Here is a 26,725-nt window from a genome sequence, read left to right as displayed (position 1 = left end):
ACTGGATCGTAAAATCCACAAAAATTGGTCATCTACAAATACAACAACTGTAGCGACAAAATTCCGGGTGTTATGTCCTGTTTATGAATTCTAAAGCCATGAAATACTCAAAAAAGCTCTAAAGTTTCAATATAGGGTGATCTTGATCGAGTTTCGACTTGTCCTGTTTGAAAAAACGGGAATTTCTTGAAGGAAACCCATACTTTTAAGGCCATTGTCCTTTTGAAACATGTAATAATCCTTAACCCTTACACATAAGGACTTTCCTTTTGAGTTAATTTTGTCAAAAATGTTGCCCCCTTTCATATTCCCACCAAAAGTAAATAGCAGGAGAACCTCAAGGTCCGTTGTAAGCCCTACAGTTAAACTGTCCTACCGGCCTTATAGCAGTATCGGACATGCTTCTCGTGTCCCTAGTGTCTAAGGTACTACTAATATTTTGAACTACTTCTAACTGATCCATTTAGCTGTATTTGGGTCCTAAGTGAAGCGAACACAGCTTTTCAGAACGTTTTTGCACAATCCATGCGTTATAACAGCAGAGAAAGATCTGTATTAAAATTTTAAATTAGCAATCATATCCTTCTGTGGTGGTGGAGTATCACTGCGGGGCTTACACCAGAATTTGAGGTTCTCCTACTATTTATTTTTGGTGGGAATGTGAAAAGGGACATAATTTGTGAGAAAACTGACTGAAAAGGAAAGTCCTTATGTGTAAGGATTACGGATTATTACACGTTTCAAAAGTACAACGCCCTCAAAAGTATGGGTTTCCTTCAAGAAATTCCCGTTTCTTCAAAAAGGACAAGACGAATCTCGATCAAGATCACCCCATATTGAAACTTTGGAGCTTTTCTGAGCATTTCATGCCTTTAAAATTCATAAACAGGACATAACACCCTGAATTTTGTCGCTACAGTTGTTGTATTTGTAGATGACCAATTTTTGTGGATTTTACGATGCAGTGTACGTTGGAATTGTCACTATGAGTACTATAACTGTCATTAAAACCAATTAATATACTCTTTATGATCTTAAGTACAGATTTAGTTTCATTTTGTTCAAAAATATCAATAATTTTTTACACAGTTCCACGAGGATTATCCGTTGTATACTAACTTTTGCGACATAAATTTTGGTCTCTTTGGGATTCGAACCGTACATTTGCCAATGTATGCAATTATTGCGCACTTTTAATTGTTATTACGGAAGACAACCTTCTTGTCTATTAAATAAAACTAATTGTTTGTTGTTTTCAATAAGTTATAGTGATATTTATACCTAATACATTATGGTTTCAACGGTGTATACTAACTTTTGCGACAGACTGTAGGTCTCGTCACCCTGATTACAAATATATATATATATATAACATTTATTGCGGAAGTCCATACTTCCGGAGATATGGGCCTCTGAAGTTCCGAAGATTCCTTTGTATGTAACTTCGCTATTTTTTAACGGATAATGATAAGTAAAGCTTAATGAATATACTATCATATTTATATATTTTATTATAAATAGTCGGCCTTCGGCCGGTGACTTAAGGCTTTCACCCATGGACAGGTGCATATCTAGGGAACGGGAACAAAATTTACTTTAAAATCATAAATTTTTGTCTAAATAGTCGGCCTTTAACAAGGGAATTTTCGGAACTTCAGAGGCCCATATCTCTGGAAGTATGGACTTCCGCAATAAATGTTAATGATCAGGGTGACGAGACCTAACTGTGACAAAAATTTAGTCCCGATCCGAGCTTTATGAAAACATTCAACTTATGCCGAAGATTCTTGAACGTAAAGGAACAGAGCTATGATATGCAAGAACCCACTATTTTTTACTACGATAACAATTTTTTCTGGAACAGACCAAGCGATCATGGTACAAATACACAGGTAGCCGCATCGGCAATTGTTGGCAACATAAGATGTCAAAATTTGACATCAATTCAATGCAATTGACACATTATAGCTCTGTTCCTTTACGTGCAAGAATCTTCAAGTTTTACAACTTTTTACTCGAAAAGTGTTCCTTTACTTCAGACACCATACAATTCATATGGAAGCAGATTACAACTTTTGCTACTTTTGCCGGTTTTACCACTTTCAAAAGTAAAGGAACAGACCATATGTTACCATCAGCTGGCATGATAATGCTACCTGTATTATTGTACCATGCAAGCGATACGAGGTTATGGAAAGTTGACATCACTGTTTAGCACAGTTGCTATTCGCCTATTGACAACACAGAGTTGCACAATACGCCAGCTGACAATGAACTGAAAACATCGCACATCAACTGAGTTTGACACATGAAAACAACAACAAAACATAGCAAACGATCGTTGAATTCAATTTTATGCCGCCGCGCCACCACAGTTTACAAATTGCCGCCGTCGCGCTGTTGTCATACAAACGAGAGTGGCGTACAGAGTACAACAAAAAAATACGTCGAGTTCAAAGTTAAAAAGAGAAGAAAATAAATATCAATTGAAATTGTCAAATTGAATTCAAGCCAGAAAAAAATGTGTTAAAAGTGTTGCAATAAAACAAATTAATTGATACCCAAATGCATTTGTGGACAAATGGAAAATAATATTATTGAAATAATTGTAATATCGTCGCGGCGTCGTTGGCTATTATTTTGTCGTCCTTGAATAAGTCGGTCTACTAATTTGGTCTATGGGAATGACAATAAAAAATAATGCGTTAAAAGAACAAAAAATCAGAATCCCACGAAATAAATATTGCTTGCTAGCATAGCTGATTATCTCAGCTGTGTTTGTGTCTATCTGCTAGCCAAACATTTTATAGTCAAGGATATACACATTCCTATAATATTTTTACAAATATTTCAGTGCTGTGAAGTGTGGAAAAACAAAGGTCGATCACTCTCGTTGTAGATTGTAGATTGGGTGTGCCAAAACGATTTGTATAAAGGATCACATACTCTCGTACTCATAGAAAAAACAAGAACTTTATTGTGTGCAATTTTTATGAAAATTAAATATTTGGTTATATGTAGCCAGCTTATATAAAAAAAAAACAACTAAATAAATTTTAATGTTTACAAGTTTTTTTAAGCTCTGTGAGCATTCCATTAATCCATTCATTATTACTTTACTTGCCGGAAAGGATATTGAACATTTGTGATTTAATACCTGCACTAGAATAATTAGCGGTGGTCTGCCGTTAATTATCAAATAGAAAGATGGAAACAATAGACGAACACACGTCCAAGTATGGTAAGTTATTGCATTAGCTACATATATGCTTGGCTTTATCGATGAAATTTAACTTGCGCTTTTGTTTTGTTGGCTTGCATACATCCTGTTGTTTGTTTGTGTAAGGCATATCATCACATAAACTACATATCTATATTAGGAAATACCTAATATCAGGAGGAATCCTAATGGCAAATTGAAAGCTGTAGAATAGATGCACTTGACGCAAATGCAGATGTGCTGGGATGTGCTGCCATTCCATCTAATACACGAATCATAAAGAAGTATATTTCAGTTAGAATTTCATGTAAATAGTAGTGGGCCTTATGCAAAACTTGGCTACGTATACTAAATGTTCTTTGGCTTATGTTTGACCCGGTTGTTGTTTAAGGGATCAAAATGTTGTTGGGCCTTAAAATCTCCGTACCTAGCTAACCTCGTTTACAGATGACCACGTCAATAATGGTACCACCGTAAAGGTGTTGTAAGTCCTTATAACAACTATTAAATATTTTTCTTTTTGAACTAAAGTTTCACAATTATTTCGGTTTTTATAGCGTTACTACATTGTTTTTAGATTTTATCACGTAGCAGAGTCAAAGACCATATGTGACAGCTTTTAATTCCCGGATGGAGATTGAACGGATGGAAATATTTTCATAATTCTTTTTTTGTTCGCAAGATAACACACTCAGTTTTGCAGAGGAATCGGTGGTCAAAGCTTAACATTTAAGTTTTTTTACTATTTTTCATCAAATATATGTGTTTTTGTGGTGTTTTTTAGATCTCTTTATATACATATATTAAAAATGCTCAAACCCCAATAAATGAACCATATAATGCGGGGCATACACTTTACTGCCAAACTGCACTGCCAAATGAACCCTTGTGTACGTGTGTGATTGAATAGTGTGTGGCATTCCTTCAATCCATATTCCAAAAATCATGAATTTTCCTCCAGAACTCGATTTTGGGTTGAAGTTTTCCAAATGTTTAATTTCCTCACAAATAATATTTGTTGTTTTCAAAAATTATTTGTTGGTTACTTGGAAAATAAACAAAATTCATCGGATTGAAAGGGGTTCATTTACAAAATCAAAACTATTTTGATTTCAATCCTGCCAAAACTACTCCCAAATACATTGACAAAAACTTCAAAATTTACTAATACTATTACAAATGCTGTCGTGCATGCCCATAGTGTATGCCCGGCATAAAATATTAAAAAATTTAATAGGTATTTATTTGCTCAAATGAAGATTGGAATCGGAAAATGCATTGCGCTTTGTATGTAATGTAGAATCTTTAAACGTTTTAAAAAACAGACTAATCAGTTCAAACATTGGAGGTGGTTTCGTAAGGAAGACAGTCACAAGGACACCCCACAGAAAGGAGTCCTATCTCACTCGCTATGGCTTCTGGTGGTGAACGGGCTACTAAAGGAATTTAATAGGTCAGGAACTTCGAAGCAATCATTCTAATCAATAGAATAATTTTTGTATATGCTGGGAATGACTGACTTTGCAGATAGGATAGTCACGTTATAAGTGTATATCGAGGTTGTTCTAATGCCGTTAGAACACTTCACTATTAAATCTTAAACTATCCAAAGACGTTAATTTTTGTTGGTTACCTTCGGGCCTTCGGGTGGAGACACAGTCCTCCGCTTTACTTATTCTTCAACAAACTCTAAAAGTTATACCCTGAAAAAAAAAACTTAAGCATTTGTCAAAACGTATCTGGTTGTATGGTTTGAAGTCAATCTGATCGGCAATCTCAGGGCGTAGAACTGTGTCCATTTCCTCACTATGTAAATCGGAAATCAGAATATATAGGAGTCATTACTGATAATTGCAGCATATATCTGTGACAAATAAGTGGAAGGCACCTTCTCGGACAGTGTCCTGGACTGACAGCAAAAAGACACAGGAGTCCTATCTGACTATGGGTCGGGTCAAGTTCAATTAACCCCTTTTCTCTTCCCAACCTCTTTGTTATATATATATATATATATATATATATATATATATATATATATATCGCTTCTTACCTCTTTCCTGCCCCTTTCCTTTGCTTCCCTCTTTTTCCCTTTCTTATCTCTTTGAGCACAATGGACCACTGGTATCTGACTGAAGTGGCAAGCGCGGTATATGGAGCCTAACGTAACCTTACTTATTTTTATTTATTTTATTTATTATTCATACATTGTATCGCCAAAAAGTCAAATAGACCCAAGGTAGCATCACCATTAATAACGGGTGTTTTTTTAAGCCCGATAGAACTTGAAATTGTAAAAAATAACACAAAAAATTAAATTGTAATCAAAATTTTTTTTTATTCGAAAGATCAATACGTGACATTAACATTTGAAAATGATTTCGGGCATATGGGCACCGCGGCTGTTTTGACGAAGTGCATTCTGGACGTCCAATTTTTGGCCAATTTTTTCGAGCACTGCTGGCCGTATGTCACGAATAACACGAACAATGCAGGCCTCCAAGGCATCAATTGTTGCTGGTTTATCAGCATAAACCAGTGACTTCACGTAGCCCCACAGGAAATAATCGAGAGGTGTCAAATCGCACGACCTTGGAGGCCAATTGGCAGGTCCACTTCTCGAAATCAACTTATCGCCAAATTTTGATTTCAATAAGTCGATGGTTGCGTTCGCCGTATGGCACGTAGCGCCATCCTGTTGAAACCACATCTCCTCCGGATCAATGTCATCCATATTTTCAAACAAAAAATCATTGATCATGGTGCGGTAACGATCTCCATTGACCGTAACGCGAGCTCCGGCCTCATTTTTGAAGAAATAAGGTCCGATGATGCCACCAGCGCACCATACGGTGCATTTTTCTGGATGTAATGGAGTCTGTAGGCTCTCTTGTGGATTGGTCTCACTCCATATGCGGCAATTTTGTGTATTAACAAACCCGTTAAGCCAAAAATGCGCCTCATCGCTGAACATAATTTTGCGATAAAACAACGGGTCATTTGCCGACTGATTTTCAAAGTAAATTTGGATAATTTCGTAGCGTTGTTCAAGCGTGAGTCTATTCATGATGATTTGTCAGAGTATACTGAAGTTTCATCAAAATTTAATTTTTTGTGTTACTTTTTACAATTTAAAGTTCTATCTAGCTTAAAAAAACACCCTTTACAATAATTAAGCTTATACACATGACCAGATAATAAAATCATTCACTATTCCGTATAATTCAAATAATTTAACAAAAATCTATATAGCAAATTCAAAGTATAAAGAAAAATCGAAAACCTATGAATGTTTTGGCTCCCCAGTCAATAAAAGTCAAATAAATTAAGAAAGTTAAACCCATAGCAATATTGACAACTATACCCTCTACTGTGACAATCAAACTGAATCCATTCCGTATATTCAACTTATGCCCTTTTTTGTTTTCAAAAGCATGCGATTGAAATTGCTTCTGTTTTTTCAATGACTTACGAGCGACTCCAAACATTTTTGCAACAATTATACTTTCTGCAAGAAATTATGAATTTAGTGGAATGATATGGAAACATTCAAATTGTAAATCTAACGAGTTTTCATTCATGTTTTCCAAAATATTCAACCAAATGTGAAAAAATATCAGTTTTTTAAATTCCAATAATTTATAGACATTTTTTATTTTGTTTACATTTATCTTTGACACTAGCATTACAAACAAAAACATATTTCTATGTGGTTGTTGTTGAGTTGTAGTATTTACTTTACCTGCCCAGTTGTTCAATAAATAGCAATTGTCTACTTTTACATAGGCATGTAACTAATTACTCATTGATCCTAGTTACTTTACACCCAAAAATGGCAAATAAAATAACCTATAGCTTGCTTTTCTCACTGGAAAAGGGCGTCCCTGCCTATCATGTCAAATCACTAGTTACAGGTAATGCGGTGTGTAATATATTGACTATTTTATAGACTACCGATGGATAGTGTAATCGACAATGTTTCTCTCTTGTAATCTCTTTTTGAAAACAAAATAGAATAAATGTATTGTCATTTTGAATAAAATTTATTTTTTATTCTGAATTAAAAAAAGTTTTTGGTGCGTTTGATGTGCAAAAACTTATTGTTAAATAAAGATGCAACAAACATGTTATTGGGCTACATTAAAAAAGGATGAATATTTTTAGAAGAATATTTGGTAAGTATAGATACTTTTTGGGACAATAAATTTTTTAATTATCTTATTAAACTTTTATGCATTTTATTTCAGGTACATCTGAATTATCTCAAGCACACTTGAGATGCACATTCCCAGGACCAAATAAACATACATAAGCAACATAAGTCCCAGTATCAAGAATTCACGCATAAGTTTCAATATCAAGGAATTTAAAGATTAACATTAAATTGTCATTTATAATACATATATGTATGTTTATCCACGTCATGTAATTAAATAAAGCGTGTTTAGCGCATATTCGAAAAATACAGATTAACTGTTATAATTGTGTTGTTCAAACTGGTATTCTGATTACAACTTACTAGTGATTTGGGCTATAATTTCTGACCACCGAATTGACTGGTTACTGGTAATGCACTGAGGAGACAATTGCCTTTCACATGACTATCGAATTGGGTGGTTACTGGTAATGCAGTGAGGGGACAATTGCCTTTCAAATGAATATCGAATTGGGTGGTTACTGGTAATGCAGTGAGGGGACAATAGACCCCTTCCTATGACATCCCCATGTTAAATTCACCAGTCTATAGCATTGCGAGTAGATTGGGTGGTAACTAGGGGTGTTTACCAGTAGCCAGCAGAATTGCTAGTTATTCCCTAGTTACCCGAACAACTGGGTGGTTTGTTCTACCATGCATGAAGACGAAGAAATTATCAGTACATATTTGGTGTTTTGTTTTATGACCTATCACAATTGTGCTAGACGTCCCCAAAGGACTTATCGAGTACAATTAATTCGTTAAAAGTGAACAATCCACGAAAAACAATCTGAATTCGACTCAAAGCGATAATTTGAAGACATAACAATAGTCAATGGTTGGGATTTTCGAAGACCGGTAAAAAACTTTTTGAAAAGAAGTGGATGGGAATTTCGCTCCCGCTTTATAGACTGTATCTGGCCTCATCTGACTGTCATTTGTATTGACAATGCAGAACACCCCTAGTGGAATGCACTTCACTTTCATTCTTTGCCTCAAGCCAGTAGCAGTTCATTTTAGCCCGGAATCCACACAACAAATAAGGAAGAAATAGTAACTAGCAATGGAAAGTAACTAAAAATTACTATAAAAAAATATGAAAATAAATTTAAAAATGCTTCAATAATATTGTCATCTAACTTTGTGTAAATTTGCATTGAGCTTAGACTAATAAATGGTTGGTATTTAACTTTTTGTAAGTCAGGATTTTTCACCACAACCGAAACTGCAAGTCTCTTAAAAAATGAGTGGGTACGTCAACATAATATTAGGTCTGTCTGGTTACTCAAAAGTTTGCAGCAATTTGTACAAATTGTTACAGAAAGTTGTATGTTAACTCACTTGTTCAGTGATGCCAGATTTGCCGATTTATCGGCATTTTGACGATTTTTAGACCAAAAAAGCAGAAATGCCGATTTGACTTTTACCCCTAAAACGCCGATTTTTTGTTATGGCAACTTTTTCACATAAAAGTAGAGTTACGTAGGTGGTCGTTTGTCACAAAACTGTTTTGTTTTATGTTTATGGCATAGACAAAAAAATCCTCTCAGTAAAATTCTCTCATTGAGTGAGAATTGAGTCAGTTGACGAGGTACTCAATTTTTAAAATGGCAATAACTATGCATTTTTAAACTATTTATGATGGCAAAAGACAATATGTGGGTAATATTGACCGGATCTACATCCTCAAATAAAAAATCAACAAAATCTTGCAATTTACCCCAAAACAAAATGCAATTGAGTGAACACAGAGCATATTGAGTGTAAGGGCGACCCCTACAAAAAAACAAACACATTACAAATTCTCTGTCTATTCATTCATTATGCCTTGTGCGAGCCCAAAATTATGTATTGATTACTTCATTTTACATAAAAAATTCTGAGAGCAAAGAACGATTTTTGTACGTTGTTCAATTTAAATTACTCTCCGAACGACGATAAAAAACACCAACATTTTTAGAAAAACCCGCAAAACATGAATGAAAAGTAAACGGTGGTACGATTAGTATGCATTCAAATCATAGTAAATTTTGTTTTCTCTTCCATTGCAGTTGCATTTTTTGTCAATTGTTTCAAATTCATGTACAAATCTAGAAACAACAATCAAATGCCTGCCTAAAAGTCTGAACAGCAAAATGTTATTTGGCAGGTCTCTCTCATTTTGTAAATAGGAAATTTGAAAAATGTGTTGAAAACACCACAATTTTAAGAAAAAATAGAAAACATGAATAAAAATGATAGAATATAAAATTAAAGAGATGATTGAAGGAAAGAAAATAATTTTTTCAGTTCATATCAACTAATTTTGTATGTCCTTTGAAATCACCAAACAAAATGTGTAAAAATATGAACTATGTTGGTATGAAGTATGTACCAGGTCGTATGAACGGGTTAATTCGTATACGTAATTGTGAGAGCGAACAACATAATTAAAGTGCTTGAACATGGCATTAGTCTACGGTTTATGGTAATTGTTTTCTTTATTCCATATTTACATTCGGCAATTTTCTTTGCGGCAATTGTCAGTTTGCTGGTGAGAGAGGGTGTTGCGAGGCAACACCAACCATCAAACTGACAATTGCCGCAAGGAAAATTGCCTAATATAAATATGGACTTAACATTTTATTTTTTGTCATACATAGTAATACAGTCGGACCTCGATTATCCGTGATGGTCGGGACCGGAGGCATTACGGATAATCGATTTTCCCGGATAATGGAGGCAATGCTTTTAGGCAGTTTTTGAACATATATTTAAGAAAAAATGGCATAGTATTGTACAATAATATGAAAATCTGCAATTTTTATTAAATTTGTTACTGTAATCCACCAAATTTTAGAAGGATACATAATATCATCATCATCAGTTTCATCTGAATTAACTTTGGTTTTTGCGATACCATAAATACACAAATTGTATAATATGAGAGAATTTCCAGTTTTCGGTTGTTTATTTTTGTTTGCTTAATCAAATAAATTGGAAAGTGTGCTTTACTCTAGGGTAATGAAGTTTATAACGAAAAATAGAGGAAATGGAAAAAAGGCCAAAATTTTTTTCTATCACGGATAATGGAGGTTCCCGGATAATCGATTCACGGATAATCGAGGTTCAACTGTAATTTGAACTGAAATACAAGTTATTATATTTTCCGATTTTTGACGATTTTAAATACTATTTTCCCGATCGTCACTATTTTCGAAAATCGTCAATCAAGTTGACGATTTTCGACCAATCTTATCTGGCATCACCTCACTTGTTCTCTGTTAACTCTGTTTTTCATTGAGAACTTGCAAGCTTTTTCTGGGCAAATGTCTTCTAGCAAGAACATAAATAATATTTGTAATATTCAATAAAATGTTTGTTGAGATGGTAGATACTATTCAAAATAGAAAAATAAATTATTAGGCCTTTAAAATTTAGGGGCAACAAAATTTAAAGTTTGCCAGAAGTCGGAAATGCCTGTGAAGTTATATTGGAAATTATATTGGAAAAATTAATTTTTAGCAAAGGCGCAAACCATTCACAGGGTGACTCAGAGAAAACATATTTAACTAAAATTGGAGAACAAATTGAATCGCAAATTATAATTTATGGTCATAACTATTAAAATAACGGTAAAGTATAAACAATTCTGAACAAAATTAATGAAGGAGGCATAAATACGTGTTTAATATATATCAAAGAGCTGTATTGAAAAAGACACTGAACAGAACAACCCATTGTGCCAAAACTATAAAAGATGGGCGGACGAAACTTGGCTTAAATTAAAGGCCTCTTGAATAGCTATCAGCCCATATATAGGTTTTATCCGAAATCAATTTCAGAGATCTGCATTTTTGCGATCTACCTTGGGCCCACCTATGAAAAAGACACTAAACAGAACAGCCCATTGTGCAAAAACTATAAAAGATGGGCGGATGAAACTTGGCTTAAATTAAAGGTCTCTTGAATAGCTATCAGCCAATATATAGATTTTATCCGAAATCAATTTCAGAGATCTGCATTTTTGCGATCTACCTTGGGCCCACCTATGAAAAAGACACTAAACAGAACAGCCCATTGTGCAAAAACTATAAAAGATGGGCGGACGAAACTTGGCTTAAATTAAAGGCCTCTTGAATAGCTATCAGCCCATATATAGGTTTTATCCGAAATCAATTTCAGAGATCTGCATTTTGCGATTTACCTTGGGCCCACCTCTGAAATATACACTTGACATAATAGCCCACTGTGCCAAAACTATAAAAGATGGGCGGACGAAACTTGGCTTAAATTAAAGGCCTCTTGAATAGCTATCAGCCCATATATAGGTTTTATCCGAAATCAATTTCAGAGATCTGCATTTTTGCGATCTACCTTGGGCCCACCTATGAAAAAGACACTAAACAGAACAGCCCATTGTGCAAAAACTATAAAAGATGGGCGGACGAAACTTGGCTTAAATTAAAGGCCTCTTGAATAGCTATCAGCCCATATATAGATTTTATCCGAAATCAATTTCAGAGATCTGCATTTTGCGATTTACCTTGGGCCCACCTCTGAAATATACACTTGACATAATAGCCCACTGTGCCAAAACTATAAAAGATGGGCGGACGAAACTTGGCTTAAATTAAAGGCCTCTTGAATAGCTATGAGCCCATATATAGGTTTTATCCGAAATCAATTTCAGAGATCTGCATTTTTGCGATCTACCTTGGGCCCACCTATGAAAAAGACACTAAACAGAACAGCCCATTGTGCAAAAACTATAAAAGATGGGCGGACGAAACTTGGCTTAAATTAAAGGTCTCTTGAATAGCTATCAGCCAATATATAGATTTTATCCGAAATCAATTTCAGAGATCTGCATTTTTGCGATCTACCTTGGGCCCACCTATGAAAAAGACACTAAACAGAACAGCCCATTGTGCAAAAACTATAAAAGATGGGCGGACGAAACTTGGCTTAAATTAAAGGTCTCTTGAATAGCTATCAGCCAATATATAGATTTTATCCGAAATCAATTACAGAGATCTTCATTTTTGCGATCTACCTTGGGCCCACCTATGAAAAAGACACTAAACAGAACAGCCCATTGTGCAAAAACTATAAAAGATGGGCGGACGAAACTTGGCTTAAATTAAAGGTCTCTTGAATAGCTATCAGCCAATATATAGATTTTATCCGAAATCAATTTCAGAGATCTGCATTTTTGCGATCTACCTTGGGCCCACCTATGAAAAAGACACTAAACAGAACAGCCCTTTGTGCAAAAACTATAAAAGATGGGCGGACGAAACTTGGCTTAAATTAAAGGCCTCTTGAATAGCTATCAGCCCATATATAGATTTTATCCAAAATCAATTTCAGAGATCTGCATTTTGCGATTTACCTTGGGCCCACCTCTGAAATATACACTTGACATAATAGCCCACTGTGCCAAAACTATAAAAGATGGGCGGACGAAACTTGGCTTAAATTAAAGGCCTCTTGAATAGCTATCAGCCCATGTATAGATTTTATCCGAAATCAATTTCAGAGATCTGCATTTTTGCGATCTACCTTGGGCCCACCTATGAAAAAGACACTAAACAGAACAGCCCATTGTGCAAAAACTATAAAAGATGGGCGGACGAAACTTGGCTTAAATTAAAGGCCTCTTGAATAGCTATCAGCCAATATATAGATTTTATCCGAAATCAATTTCAGAGATCTGCATTTTTGCGATCTACCTTGGGCCCACCTATGAAAAAGACACTAAACAGAACAGCCCATTGTGCCAAAACTATAAAAGATGGGCGAACGAAACTTGGCTTAAATTAAAGGCCTCTTGAATATCTATCAGCCCATATGTAGGTTTTATCCGAAATCAATTTCAGAGATCTGCATTTTTGCGATCTACCTTGGGCCCACCTATGAAAAAGACACTAAACAGAACAGCCCATTGTGAAAAAACTATAAAAGATGGGCGGATGAAACTTGGCTTAAATTAAAGGTCTCTTGAATAGCTATCAGCCAATATATAGATTTTATCCGAAATCAATTTCAGAGATCTGCATTAAAGGCCTCTTGAATAGCTATCAGCCAATATATAGATTTTATCCGAAATCAATTTCAGAGATCTGCATTTTTGCGATTTTGGGCCCAAGGTAGATCGCAAAAATGCAGATCTCTGAAATTGATTTCGGATAAAACCTATATATGGGCTGATAGCTATTCAAGAGGCCTTTAATTTAAGCCAAGTTTCGTCCGCCCATCTTTTATAGTTTTGGCACAGTGGACTATTATGTCAAGTGTATATTTCAGAGGTGGGCCCAAGGTAAATCGTAAAATGCAGATCTCTGAAATTGATTTCGGATAAAACCTATATATGGGCTGATAGCTATTCAAGAGGCCTTTAATTTAAGCCAAGTTTCGTCCGCCCATCTTTTATAGTTTTTGCACAATGGGCTGTTCTGTTTAGTGTCTTTTTCATAGGTGGGCCCAAGGTAGATCGCAAAAATGCAGATCTCTGAAATTGATTTCGGATAAAATCTATATATTGGCTGATAGCTATTCAAGAGACCTTTAATTTAAGCCAAGTTTCATCCGCCCATCTTTTATAGTTTTTGCACAATGGGCTGTTCTGTTTAGTGTCTTTTTCATAGGTGGGCCCAAGGTAGATCGCAAAAATGCAGATCTCTGAAATTGATTTCGGATAAAACCTATATATATGCTGATATATTCAAGAGGCCTTTAATTTAAGCCAAGTTTCGTCCGCCCATCTTTTATAGTTTTTGCACAATGGGCTGTTCTGTTTAGTGTCTTTTTCATAGGTGGGCCCAAGGTAGATCGCAAAAATGCAGATCTTTGAAATTGATTTCGGATAAAATCTATATATTGGCTGATAGCTATTCAAGAGGCCTTTAATTTAAGCCAAGTTTCGTCCGCCCATCTTTTATAGTTTTTGCACAATGGGCTGTTCTGTTTAGTGTCTTTTTCATAGATGGGCCCAAGGTAGATCGCAAAAATGCAGATCTCTGAAATTGATTTCGGATAAAATCTATATATTGACTGATAGCTATTCAAGAGGCCTTTAATTTAAGCCAAGTTTCGTCCGCCCATCTTTTATAGTTTTTGCACAATGGGCTGTTCTGTTTAGTGTCTTTTTCATAGGTGGGCCCAAGGTAGATCGCAAAAATGCAGATCTTTGAAATTGATTTCGGATAAAATCTATATATTGGCTGATAGCTATTCAAGAGGCCTTTAATTTAAGCCAAGTTTCGTCCGCCCATCTTTTATAGTTTTGGCACAGTGGGCTATTATGTCAAGTGTATATTTCAGAGGTGGGGCCCAAGGTAAATCGCAAAATGCAGATCTCTGAAATTGATTTCGGATAAAACCTATATATGAGCTGATAGCTATTCAAGAGGCCTTTAATTTCAGCCAAGTTTCGTCCGCCCATCTTTTATAGTTTTTGCACAATGGGCTGTTCTGTTTAGTGTCTTTTTCATAGGTGGGCCCTAAGGTAAATCGCAAAATGCAGATCTCTGAAATTGATTTCGGATAAAATCTATACATGGGCTGATAGCTATTCAAGAGGCCTTTAACTTAAGCCAAGTTTCGTCCGCCCACCTTTTATAGTTTTGGCACAGTGGGCTATTATGTTCAGTATATATTTCATAGGTGGGCCCAAGGTAGATCGCAAAAATGCAGATCTCTGAAATTGATTTCGGATACAACCTATATATGGGCTGATAGCTATTCAAGAGGCCTTTAATTTTAACCAAGTTTCGTCCGCCCATCTTTTATAGTTTTGGAACAGTGGGCTATTATGTTCAGTATATATTTCATAGGTGGGCCCAAGGTAGATCGCAAAATGCAGATCTCTGAAATCGATTTCAGATAAAATTTATACATGGGCTGATAGCTATTCAAGAGACCTTTAATTTAAGCCAAGTTTCGTCCGCCCATCTTTTATAGTTTTTGCACAATGGGCTGTTCTGTTTAGTGTCTTTTTCATAGGTGGGCCCAAGGTAGATCGCAAAAGTGCAGATCTCTGAAATTGATTTCGGATAAGATCTATATATTGGCTGATAGCTATTCAAGAGGCCTTTAATTTAAGCCAAGTTTCGTCCGCCCATCTTTTATAGTTTTGGCACAGTGGGCTATTATGTCAAGTGTATATTTCAGAGGTGGGGCCCAAGGTAAATCGCAAAATGCAGATCTCTGAAATTGATTTCGGATAAAACCTATATATGGGCTGATAGCTATTCAAGAGGCCTTTAATTTCAGCCAAGTTTCGTCCGCCCATCTTTTATAGTTTTTGCACAATGGGCTGTTCTGTTTAGTGTCTTTTTCATAGGTGGGCCCTAAGGTAAATCGCAAAATGCAGATCTCTGAAATTGATTTCGGATAAAATCTATACATGGGCTGATAGCTATTCAAGAGGCCTTTAATTTAAGCCAAGTTTCGTCCGCCCATCTTTTATATTTTTTGCACAATGGGCTGTTCTGTTTAGTGTCTTTTTCATAGGTGGGCCCAAGGTAGATCGCAAAAATGCAGATCTCTGAAATTGATTTCGGATAAAATCTATATATTGGCTGATAGCTATTCAAGAGGCCTTTAATTTAAGCCAAGTTTCGTCCGCCCATCTTTTATAGTTTTTGCACAATGGGCTGTTCTGTTTAGTGTCTTTTTCATAGGTGGGCCCAAGGTAGATCGCAAAAATGCAGATCTCTGAAATTGATTTCGGATAAAATCTATATATTGGCTGATAGCTATTCAAAAGACCTTTAATTTAAGCCAAGTTTCGTCCGCCCATCTTTTATAGTTTTGGCACAGTGGGCTATTATGTTCAGTATATATTTCATAGGTGGGCCCAAGGTAGATCGCAAAATGCAGATCTCTGAAATTTATTTCGGATAAAATCTATACATGGGATGATAGCTATTCAAGAGACCTTTAATTTAACCCAAGTTTCGTCCGCCCATCTTTTATAGTTTTGGCACAATGGGCTGTTCTGTTCAGTGTCTTTTTCATAGGTGGGCCCTAAGGTAAATCGCAAAACGCAGATCTCTGAAATTGATTTTGGATAAAATCTATATATTGGCTGATAGCTATTCAAGAGGCCTTTAATTTAAGCCAAGTTTCGTCCGCCCATCTTTTATAGTTTTGGCACAATGGGCTGTTCTGTTTAGTGTCTTTTTCATAGGTGGGCCCAAGGTAGATCGCAAAAATGCAGATCTCTGAAATTGATTTCGGATAAAATCTATATATTGGCTGATAGCTATTCAAGAGGCCTTTAATTTAAGCCAAGTTTCGTCCGCCCATCTTTTATAGTTTTTGCACAATGGGCTGTTCTGTTTAGTGTCTTTTTCATAGGTGGGCCCAAGGTAGATCGCAAAAATGCAGATCTCTGAAATTGATTTCGGATAAAATCTATACATGGGCTGATAGCTATTCAAGAGGCCTTTAATTTAAGCCAAGTTTCGTCCGCCCATCTTTTATAGTTTTGGCACAGTGGGCTATTATGTCAAGTGTATATTTCAGAGGTGGGCCCAAGGTAAATCGCAAAATGCAGATCTCTGAAATTGATTTCGGATAAAATCTATACATGGGCTGATAGCTATTCAAGAGACCTTTAATTTAAGCCAAGTTTCGTCCGCCCATCTTTTATAGTTTTTGCACAATGGGCTGTTCTGTTTAGTGTCTTTTTCATAGGTGGGCCCAAGGTAGATCGCAAAAATGCAGATCTCTGAAATTGATTTTGGATAAAATCTATATATTGGCTGATAGCTATTCAAGAGGCCTTTAATTTAAGCCAAGTTTCGTCCGCCCATCTTTTATAGTTTTTGCACAATGGGCTGTTCTGTTTAGTGTCTTTTTCATAGGTGGGCCCAAGGTAGATCGCAAAAATGCAGATCTCTGAAATTGATTTCGGATAAAATCTATACATGGGCTGATAGCTATTCAAGAGGCCTTTAATTTAAGCCAAGTTTCGCCCATCTTTTATAGTTTTGGCACAGTGGGCTATTATGTCAAGTGTATATTTCAGAGGTGGGCCCAAGGTAAATCGCAAAATGCAGATCTCTGAAATTGATTTCGGATAAAACCTATATATGGGCTGATAGCTATTCAAGCGGCCTTTAATTTAAGCCAAGTTTCGTCCGCCCATCTTTTATAGTTTTTGCACAATGGGCTGTTCTGTTTAGTGTCTTTTTCATTGGTGGGCCCAAGGTAGATCGCAAAAATGCAGATCTCTGAAATTGATTTCGGATAAAATCTATACATGGGCTGATAGCTATTCAAGAGACCTTTAATTTAAGCCAAGTTTCGTCCGCCCATCTTTTATAGTTTTGGCACAGTGGGCTATTATGTCAAGTGTATATTTCAGAGGTGGGCCCAGGGATGTGTGTGAAGTTATATTGGAAATTATACTGGGAAAAATTAATTTTTAGCAAAGACACAAACCATTCACAGGGTGACTCTGAGAAAACTTATTTTATGGTCATTACTATTAAAATAACTATAAAATATAAATAATTTTAAACAAAATGAATGAAGAAGGTATAAATATGTGTTTAATGTATTGAAAAAGACACTGAACAGAACAGCTCACTGTTCCAAAACTATAAATTAAATGCCTCTTGAATAGCTATCAGCCCATATATAAGTTTTGTCTGAAATCAATTTCAGAGATCTGCATTTTGCGATCATAGATGTGCCCAAGGTAGATCCCTTAAATCGCAAAATATAAATCTCTGAAATTGATTTCAGATAAAACCTATATAGGGGCAGATAGCTATTCAAAAGACCTTTAATTTAAGCCAAGTTTCGTCCGCCCATCTTTTATAGTTCTGGTACAGTGGGCTGTTAGGTTCAGTCTATATTTCATGGATGGGCCCAAGGTAGATCGCAAAATGCAGATCTCTGAAATTGATTTCAGATAAAACCTATATATGGGCTGATAGCTATTCAAGAGACCTTTAATTTGAGCCAAGTTTCATCCGCCCATCTTTTATAGTTTTGGAACAGTGAGCTGTTCTGTTCAGTGTCTTTTTCAATACAGCTCTTTGATATATATTAAACACGTATTTATGCCTCCTTCATTCATTTTGTTCAGAATTGTTTCTACTTTACCGTTATTTTAATAGTTATGACCATAAATTATAATTTGCGATCAAATTTGTTCTCCAATTTTAGTTAAATATGTTTTCTCTGAGTCACCCTGTGAATGGTTTGCGCCTTTGCTAAAAATTAATTTTTCCAATATAATTTCCAATATAACTTCACAGGCATAAGTCGGAATGGGTGGAAAAAATGCGTTTTGTCAATAATTTTTGCTCGAAATGGTAAAAACATGTTAAATAAATACTTCAAATTCAAATCTAATTAATAAAATTAACTTCAATAAAAATTAGTTTTTATGCGATATTAGACCAAGTGTGAAGTGCGTGCGTTTGTGGCATGCCGACAATTAGGTTATAGTTACCGACTACAGACAATAGCTAATTTATTTAAGCAACATATTTAAATTTTGTTACTTTTTGATGTAAAATTAATTGGAATATGAACAAAAAAAAAAAAAAAACAAGTAAGAACGGCGTTAAGTTCGGCCGGGCCGAACTTGTTATACCCTCCACCACAAGTTGTATTGAAGTAAAATGGAATAATTAGTTTCCTCTCGTGTATGAAAATTTCAGCAATTTCGGTAAAACAATGTGAGGCACCATTCTATGGGGGCTATTTCAAAACGTCGATATATAACGACAAATTTCTGACGGACAGTTTTTAGGCTCAAAGAAGACTAAATACCAAATTTCCTATATTTGAGTAAGAGAATGTGGCTAATCGAAACGTGGACCTATACCGACAAATTTTAGTCAGAAATGGGGCAATATTAAAGCGTGGACCTGTACAGACATATTTCTGGCGAACAGTTTTATATCATAGTGAAGACTAAATACCAAATTTCAGCCATTTTGGTGGAATATTGAAGACACAACCTTCAAAATACGAAAAATCGGGAGGTGCCTTTCCATGGGGGCTATATGAAGGCGTGGACCTATACCGACAAATTTAAAGGGGAAGTTTGAGTACCCCAACGAAGTCTAAATACCAAATTTCAGCCATTTCGGTTGAATATTGAGGCCACAACGTTCAAAATACCGAAAATCGAGAGGCACCGTTCTATGGGGGCTATATGAAGGCATGGACCGATACCGACAAAATTCTGGGGGACAGTTTTATACCACCAACGTAGACTAAGTACCAAATTTCAGCCATTTCGGTGTGATAATGAATCTGAAACCTTCAAAATACCGAAAATCGGGAGGTACCGTTCTATGGGAGCTATATGAAGGTGTGGACCGATACCGACAAAATTCTAGGGGAACGTTTTATACCCCTAAAGAAGACTACGTACCAAATTTCAGCCATTTTGGTAGGATAATGAGGCTAAAATTTTAAAAATACCGAAAATCGGGAGGTACCGTTCTATGGGGGATATATGAAGGTGTGGACCGATACCGACAAAATTCTGGAGGAAAGTTTTATACCCCTAAAGAAGACTACGTATCAAATTTCAGCCATTTTGGTAGGATAATGAAGCTAAAACCTTAAAAATACCGAAAATCGGGAGGTACCGTTCTATGGGGGCAATATGAAGGTGTGGACCGATACCGACAAAATTCTGGTGCAAAGTTTTATACCCCTAAAGAAGACTACGTACCAAATTTCAGCCATTTTGATAGGACAAAGAAGCTAAAACCTTCAAAATACCGAACATCGGGAGGTACCGTTCTATCGGGGCTATATGAAGGTGTGAACCGATACCGACAAAATGCTAGGGGGAAAGTTTTATACCCCTAAAGAAGACTACGTACCAAATTTCAGCCATTTTGGTAGGATAATGAGCCTAAAACCTTAATAATACCGAAAATCGGGAGGTACCGTTCTATGGGGGCTATATGAAGGTGTGGACCGATACCGACAAAATTCTGGAGGAAAGTTTTATACCCCTAAAGAAGACTACGTACCAAATTTCAGCCATTTTGGTAGGATAATGAAGCTAAAACCTTAAAAATACCGAAAATCGGGAGGTACCGTTCTATGGGGGCTATATCAAAACGTGGACCGATATATCCCATTTTCAATACCAACCATCCTGCAAGTAATAAAAACTTCTGTACCAAATTTTGACTCTCTATCTTTAAAATTGCGAGCTGTATCTTGATTTCAACAGACAGACAGACGGACGGACTGACGGACGGACGGACAGACGGACATGGTCAAATCGACATAGAATTTTATGCTGATCAATAATATATATACTTTATAGGGTCTCCGACGAATATTTCGATGTGTTACAAACGGAATGACAAATTTAATTATACCCTCCATATGGTGGAGGGTATAAAAAAACGCCTAAAAAGAGAAATTTAAACAGAATTTAAATCTTAGAATTATTTAATTTTTAAAAGCAATATAGATTAAAATAATAATTATTTGTGTAAAGGTGCATTTTTTGTTGTTTAAAATAAAAGAAACCATCAAGAAGAAGAAATGTTATATTCTTTACTAAAGCACGACTACTTGCAAGAAAGCTCTTTTTCACTAAATTCGCATTTTTCTCAACTTTTATAAGAAATAATACAATTTTTTTCAAGTAAACAACATTTCCTTAAAGTTCCGACTATTGGCGCACTTGCCTTATATTATTTCTGGCCTTCTTTTAGAAATGCCGAAAACTTTGGAGGGTAATTATAGGTGTATAAATTTCTTCCAATCGCTTGGTTTTTGTTCAGAAAATACTCCTAGACAAATGAGAAATGATAGGTAAAGAAACAGGGCAAAATGAGGAAAATTAAAGATTTGATAACACGGAGTTATTAAAGACTAGCAGTGCTGTCTTGTTTGAAGATCAACATTATATTTATAGTATGAACATCATGTTATTTCGAAAAAGATTGTGACAGATTTTGGAAACAAACACGCAATATTTCTTAGCATATCCACGTGTTTGTATTCCACTCGACTGACTTTTACCTATTGTAAGTTACTTCATAATGAACACATTGGGTTTATCCCGTTAAAATTTGTTCAAGGCCATGTTCATTATTTTACATTTTCATATTTTCCTCTTAGCCTTTTTGTGCATTCTAAATTCTTTCTTGGTCATTTTATAATTTTCACCTCTTTTTTTAGAATGTTTTCCATTTACGTTTTGTGGTTGTTTTATGTGTGAATTTTAAAGGTATTCTGTAAAAAAGTGGGTAAAAAATTATTGATAGTAGATGAGGAGGTAAACCAGCAATAAACAATTTGTTGTTGTTGTGTCTTTTAAATTCCAGGCTCTCTAACCATTTTGTTGTTGTGCGTAGTTTTTTTGTAAATCCTTAATGTATTGTTGGTATTGGGGTGAGTCAGTGCTATCGTCCATTTCTGTTGCTGTTTGTCGGCATCGTATAACCGTCGTTACTTGTTTTGAATTCAAAACAATGCGCTCTTATAACACATAGCATAACACCACCATCGAATGCATTGAAGATGGGAACACAAACACATATAAAATACGCTTATTACATATTTCCTGTGCCCACACTTTTGAGAAATAGTTTACGTTCAGTTCGAGTTTTTTTGTAAGATTAACAGATACATTACCTGAAGAAAAATAGCATATAGGCTTTAATATGTTTAAAAGTAAAATATTTACTTAAGATTGCCGTTGCACTGACTCTCTAAAAGTTGTTCAATAGAGAGTGTTCCGGTACATACAAATTACAAAACTTGTCAAATATACATATGAATGCGTTAAAATAGCAAAACTACTACGCAGATAAAAGTAGATTGCTACAGCTCACCAGACATCACCATTAAGTGCCCGGTCTGATAAATGGCGTGTCCCGACAGTCCATAATTTCGCTTGGGCCAGACCACTTATCTCCTCATCAACGTCTCAGTTAACATACCGCCGTGCTTTTCTGAACCATAGAAAAACAGATTGACAAGGGTTTAGTGAATTTACCAATCACAGCTTCAGAGAGGTGCCAATTCTCACATATCGTCGGGTAGCTGAGAGAATTTTCCGGGACATCATCACATCAACACAGAATACCCGCAGGGGCTACGGGACTAGAAAATGAGCGTGATGAGCTCTGTCTTACGAATCCTGAAGACTAAACAATTAAGGAACTTATCCGAGCATAAGTCGAACAAGTAGTTAATTGTATTGTGAACAACGGTTAAGTTATTCTCGAATCCCGGAAAGAAGTATGTTAGAATGGCTGTTACCTTCAACGACGTGGCACTGAGAGTTAAACGGCAAATTGTAGAATACCCCGATCGTGATCGGTCTAAGAGGAGTTTGCTACTCCGTATAAGAGCTCTCTCAGCCGAGGAGGTACCACCCCAATTTTCGATGTTATCCGAAACGTGAAATCATCTAAAGCGCTGGGCCTACATGGAATCACAATGGTAATGCTTAGGCAACTGTATAAACCGGAAGTTGAGCATTTGACAAGTGTCCTCAATTTGTCGTTAGCCATCCATATTGAACCAGAAGCCTGGAGAGTTGGCATGATGGCCCGATACTGAAGTCAATAAAAGATGCCAGCAGATGCCGATTTTCCTCTCGTCTCCAGTAGCAAAAATATTAGAGACACTACTCATCCCCATTACGATGGATTCTGCGAAATTCACAGCACCACCACAGCGTGACACGCCATTAAGAGTTTTCTACTAAGGAAGGCCCTTAAAAGGCTTCTGTCTACTATAGAAGATCTTTAAAGGTCTTTTAAGTTCTAAAGAATATCTAAGGAGGTCTTCTTTCTACTATAGGAGACCTTAAAAGTCTTCAATCCACCAGGGAAGACCTTAAAAAGTCGTCAGTTTAATAGAGAAGATCTTAAAAGGTCTACTGTCTACTATAGACGACTTTAAAAGGCATTTTGTGCACTAGGGTAGACCTTAAAAGGGGTTTAGTCTAATAGAGAAGACCTTAAAAGGTCTGCTGTGTATTAGGGAAGACCTTAAAAGATTTTCTTGTTTCTATAGAAGACCTTAAAAAGTGTTATGGCTACTATAGAAGACCTTAGAAAGTCTTCTGTCCACTAGAGAAAACCTTAAGAGGTTTACACGAGGACTGAAACAGAACAGGCAGTGCGACTGGCTAACCGTGTTTGAAATGTTGGATAATCAATTCCGAAATAAGAAGTCTAAGACCCGTAGAGTGAAACAGACAGTTTCGCGTGGCTGGATGATATCTCCGGAACTAGTTAACCTCTGCCTTTCTGAACCTCCTGATGGCATAGAAATCATAATGTATGCGGCTGATTGTGCGATCTTGGCGTCCGGTCCTATCGAGGTCCAAGTCGCTGGGCGGAAGCAGCCAGGGTGATGACAAGGAAACCTTGTTAACGTCTTAAAAAGCAATAGACCGGTTTGTGGTAACTATGTGACGTCAGTGTGTACCTCGAGGTGGATTACCACAGTGGAAGAATATTTAAATTTGAACGCTAGAATGCTGCGCTGAGGACTGCAACAGAGGGTGCATTTTAATGACACTAGTAAATTTTACTGCTGCAACAGCACAACAAAATGTTGTGCATCCCTCCACAATCTAGTGGAAAGGCTTCTCCCACCTAGGCACGTCTGGAAATTCAGGTACTGCCTTAACAACATCTAGATAAATGTCCAAAGGTATAAACGAGAAACTCTAAATCAACGAGCCTTTTAGACAGGCATAGGTAGCAATCACACTGATGCAGTTGCGCAGGAAGTATAAAGATACATTGTGTATGCCACACGAAAGAACATATTTGGGTTGCTAAAACAAAAACTGTCTGGCGTTGCTCTGCTGGCAGCAATTTTGTGGCGTACTGTTGCTCAAATATCACCAACATCGTCCTCTCAGTACATTCAATCTTATAAATCTTCCTCGCCTGGACGTAATAGTTCCACTTAACTGTCACACGATCGTTCACAGAACGAATTCTAGAAGATAGTATTAAAAGCATGCCGTCATCGCGGTTAAGTTTAAGGATGCGCAGCCATGTTATAGTATAGGTGACTGCTTGACTCGGAGACCGTGTAGGTTATATATAGTTGCAGACGGTTATTTAAATATGTAAGGATGTTGATGTGGTGAAATAAGATGAGGATGATAAGGTAGAGATGATAAGATGATGATGAGGTAAGGATGTAAAGATGAGAAGTTTTGATGCCGAGCATCATCTCTAATGCTGTACTGGAAAATATAATAAATTTGTTAGTATTTAGTAGTTATGGATCCTTGCCAAACCATGATAGATTTTTGGCAAAGTTTAGTAGAACAATGGGATCTATGTTAGACAAGAAGGTCAGAATATCTATCTCTATCTACCCAGTGTTCGGTATATCCTTGTTTGCAACAAGGGGCCCCTGCAAAGCAGATGTTCGACGGTCTCTATCTCCTCCGCATCTTCACATAGTCTGCAGTAGTCAATGCCACTGTCATCCCATTTTGAGGTTAGAGATCTCCCTCTGCAGTGACCTGTTATGAGTCCCTCCGCGATTTTCATCCCTAACTTATCAAGTGAGAAGAGGGGCGCCGTTCTTCAACGAGAAACCACAGGCCAGATTGCCTTGGCTACCCTACAACCAGGTTCCAATAGTCATCTTTGATGTGCCCTGTCATTGAAGATCTCACGAAGTTTTCCGATGTAGTAGCACATCGGTGTGCGGACGGTTTCATCAACTGATAAGTCGATAGACTTAGAGCCACCTCGAGCTAGTTCATCTGCTGCCTCGTTTCCCACGATGTTACTGTGTCCTTGAACGCAATATAGCTTAACGATATCGTGTATGTCATACGGAGCTTTCCAGCAATCAACAATAGCTCTTGAATTAATGATCCATGACTTGAGGGTCGCCTGACTATCGACATATATAGAATACTTTTCACCAGTTGAGCTGCTTTCCTAATAGCAAGAATCTCGGCCTGAAAAAATACTACTATTATCGTTGAGCTTGTATGAGTTTTAATGGATTCTCGGAGTAGACGCCGGCGCCAGTACCTTCTTCCATCTTGGACCCGTCTGTGTATATTGCCATACCGTCCATAGGAGATATGCACTCAGCCCATGCGTTCCTGCTTGGGAAGATAACGGTTAAAGAGTCAAACTTGAAGGAAGTATCAATTAGCTTTAGGACGTTTGAGTGTCCGAAGTGTAAACCACGCCAAGATCCTGATTCTCGCAGTAGACGCCGGCGCCAGTACCTTCTTCCATCTTGGACCCGTCTGTGTATATATTGCCATACCGTCCAGAGGAGATATGCACTCAGCCCATGCGTCCCTGCTTGGGGATATAACAGTCAAAGAGTCAAACTTGATGGAAGTATCAATAAGTTTTAGGACGTTCGAGTGTCCAAAGTGTAAACCACGCCAAGATCCTGACTCTCGGAGTCTAAGAGCAGTTATTGCCGCCTGAAGGTTGGAAATCCAAGATGACGTTTAAAGCAGTCTGAGGAGTGCTTTTAATCGATCCAGTAATCAGCAGTGACGCAGTTCTTTGTACACTTGATAGTTTGTTCCCAAGTGCTTGACACTAAACCAGCCCTCCATTGGTAAGTATGGGCAGGAAAACGGTTACATACAACCAGTGTATGATTTGCGGTCTGAATCCCCAGCTTTTCACAATGGAGTTTTTTTACAGGAGTAGAGTGTCATGAGTCCTTTCTTCGTTCCCTCCTCGATATTCCTTTTCCATGTCAAACGATGGTCCAGAATAGTCAGCGATAAGTTTTCCCAGATGTCATCCGGGATGCTTTCCTCAATAAGATTGAGGAGTAATAGACTTTGTTTAGGCTGTCATTTATGTGGCCCAGTTCCGGATTGTCGTTCCCGCCCTTATTAGCAGACCGCTCATTTGCAGCAGAATTTGAGCCGATGGCAGCAACATTGGGGGATTCGTTGTCAATGCCCATATTTGTAATGGTCAGGGATAATGAGGATGATGCATTTGTTTGTGTAAAGACTGAGGGTGCCAAGGCATCCACACCTACATCAGTCGAGGATTTGTTTTGAGGGTTTTGGGGTTTTTTTTATTAAAAGTTCGTATGTCCATGAGATATTGAGTTGTGGAGGGACTGAGGTCCACCGTAGCATAGCCTCCTTACCAAGGCAAGGGCTTGACAATTACTCGTTGTATCCCAGGTATCAACGAGGCTCCGTTCAAATACAGTTTGTACCCCAACTGCAGACTTTGAGAACACCGATGGGCACGTGGTCGCTTAACACCCCGGTGTTAGAGGATCTCAGAATCATTTAGGTAGGAGATCGCTACTAAATATGTGTCACACAGTCCAGATAT

At 36.9% G+C, this 26,725-nt stretch overlaps 1 protein-coding gene across 4 annotated transcripts in view; it reads left to right on the top strand.

Moving 5' to 3' along the window:
* Positions 1–2,242: 2,242 nt before the first annotated feature.
* The window catches only part of pbl (epithelial cell transforming 2 pebble), an 89,907-nt gene continuing 65,424 nt past the window's right edge, over positions 2,243–26,725 (top strand). For 2 of the 4 annotated variants that reach the window (XR_012412988.1, XM_073987838.1), the window contains exon 1: positions 2,243–3,241. Coding sequence is in view for 3 of the 4 variants with exons in the window: in XM_073987838.1 (XP_073843939.1) it covers positions 3,208–3,241 (34 nt within the window). In the remaining variant the exon portion in view is untranslated. The remainder of the gene's footprint in view (positions 3,242–26,725) is intronic. The other 2 variants (XM_073987841.1, XM_073987840.1) reach the window with 2 other exon arrangements.

The sequence above is a fragment of the Musca autumnalis genome, unplaced genomic scaffold (assembly GCF_047663935.1).
Source record: "Musca autumnalis isolate F117 unplaced genomic scaffold, ASM4766393v1 scaffold_4, whole genome shotgun sequence".
NCBI lineage: Eukaryota > Metazoa > Arthropoda > Insecta > Diptera > Muscidae > Musca > Musca autumnalis.
Note: the sequence above shows the minus strand (reverse complement) of the source record. Positions and strands in the feature narration are given on the sequence as shown.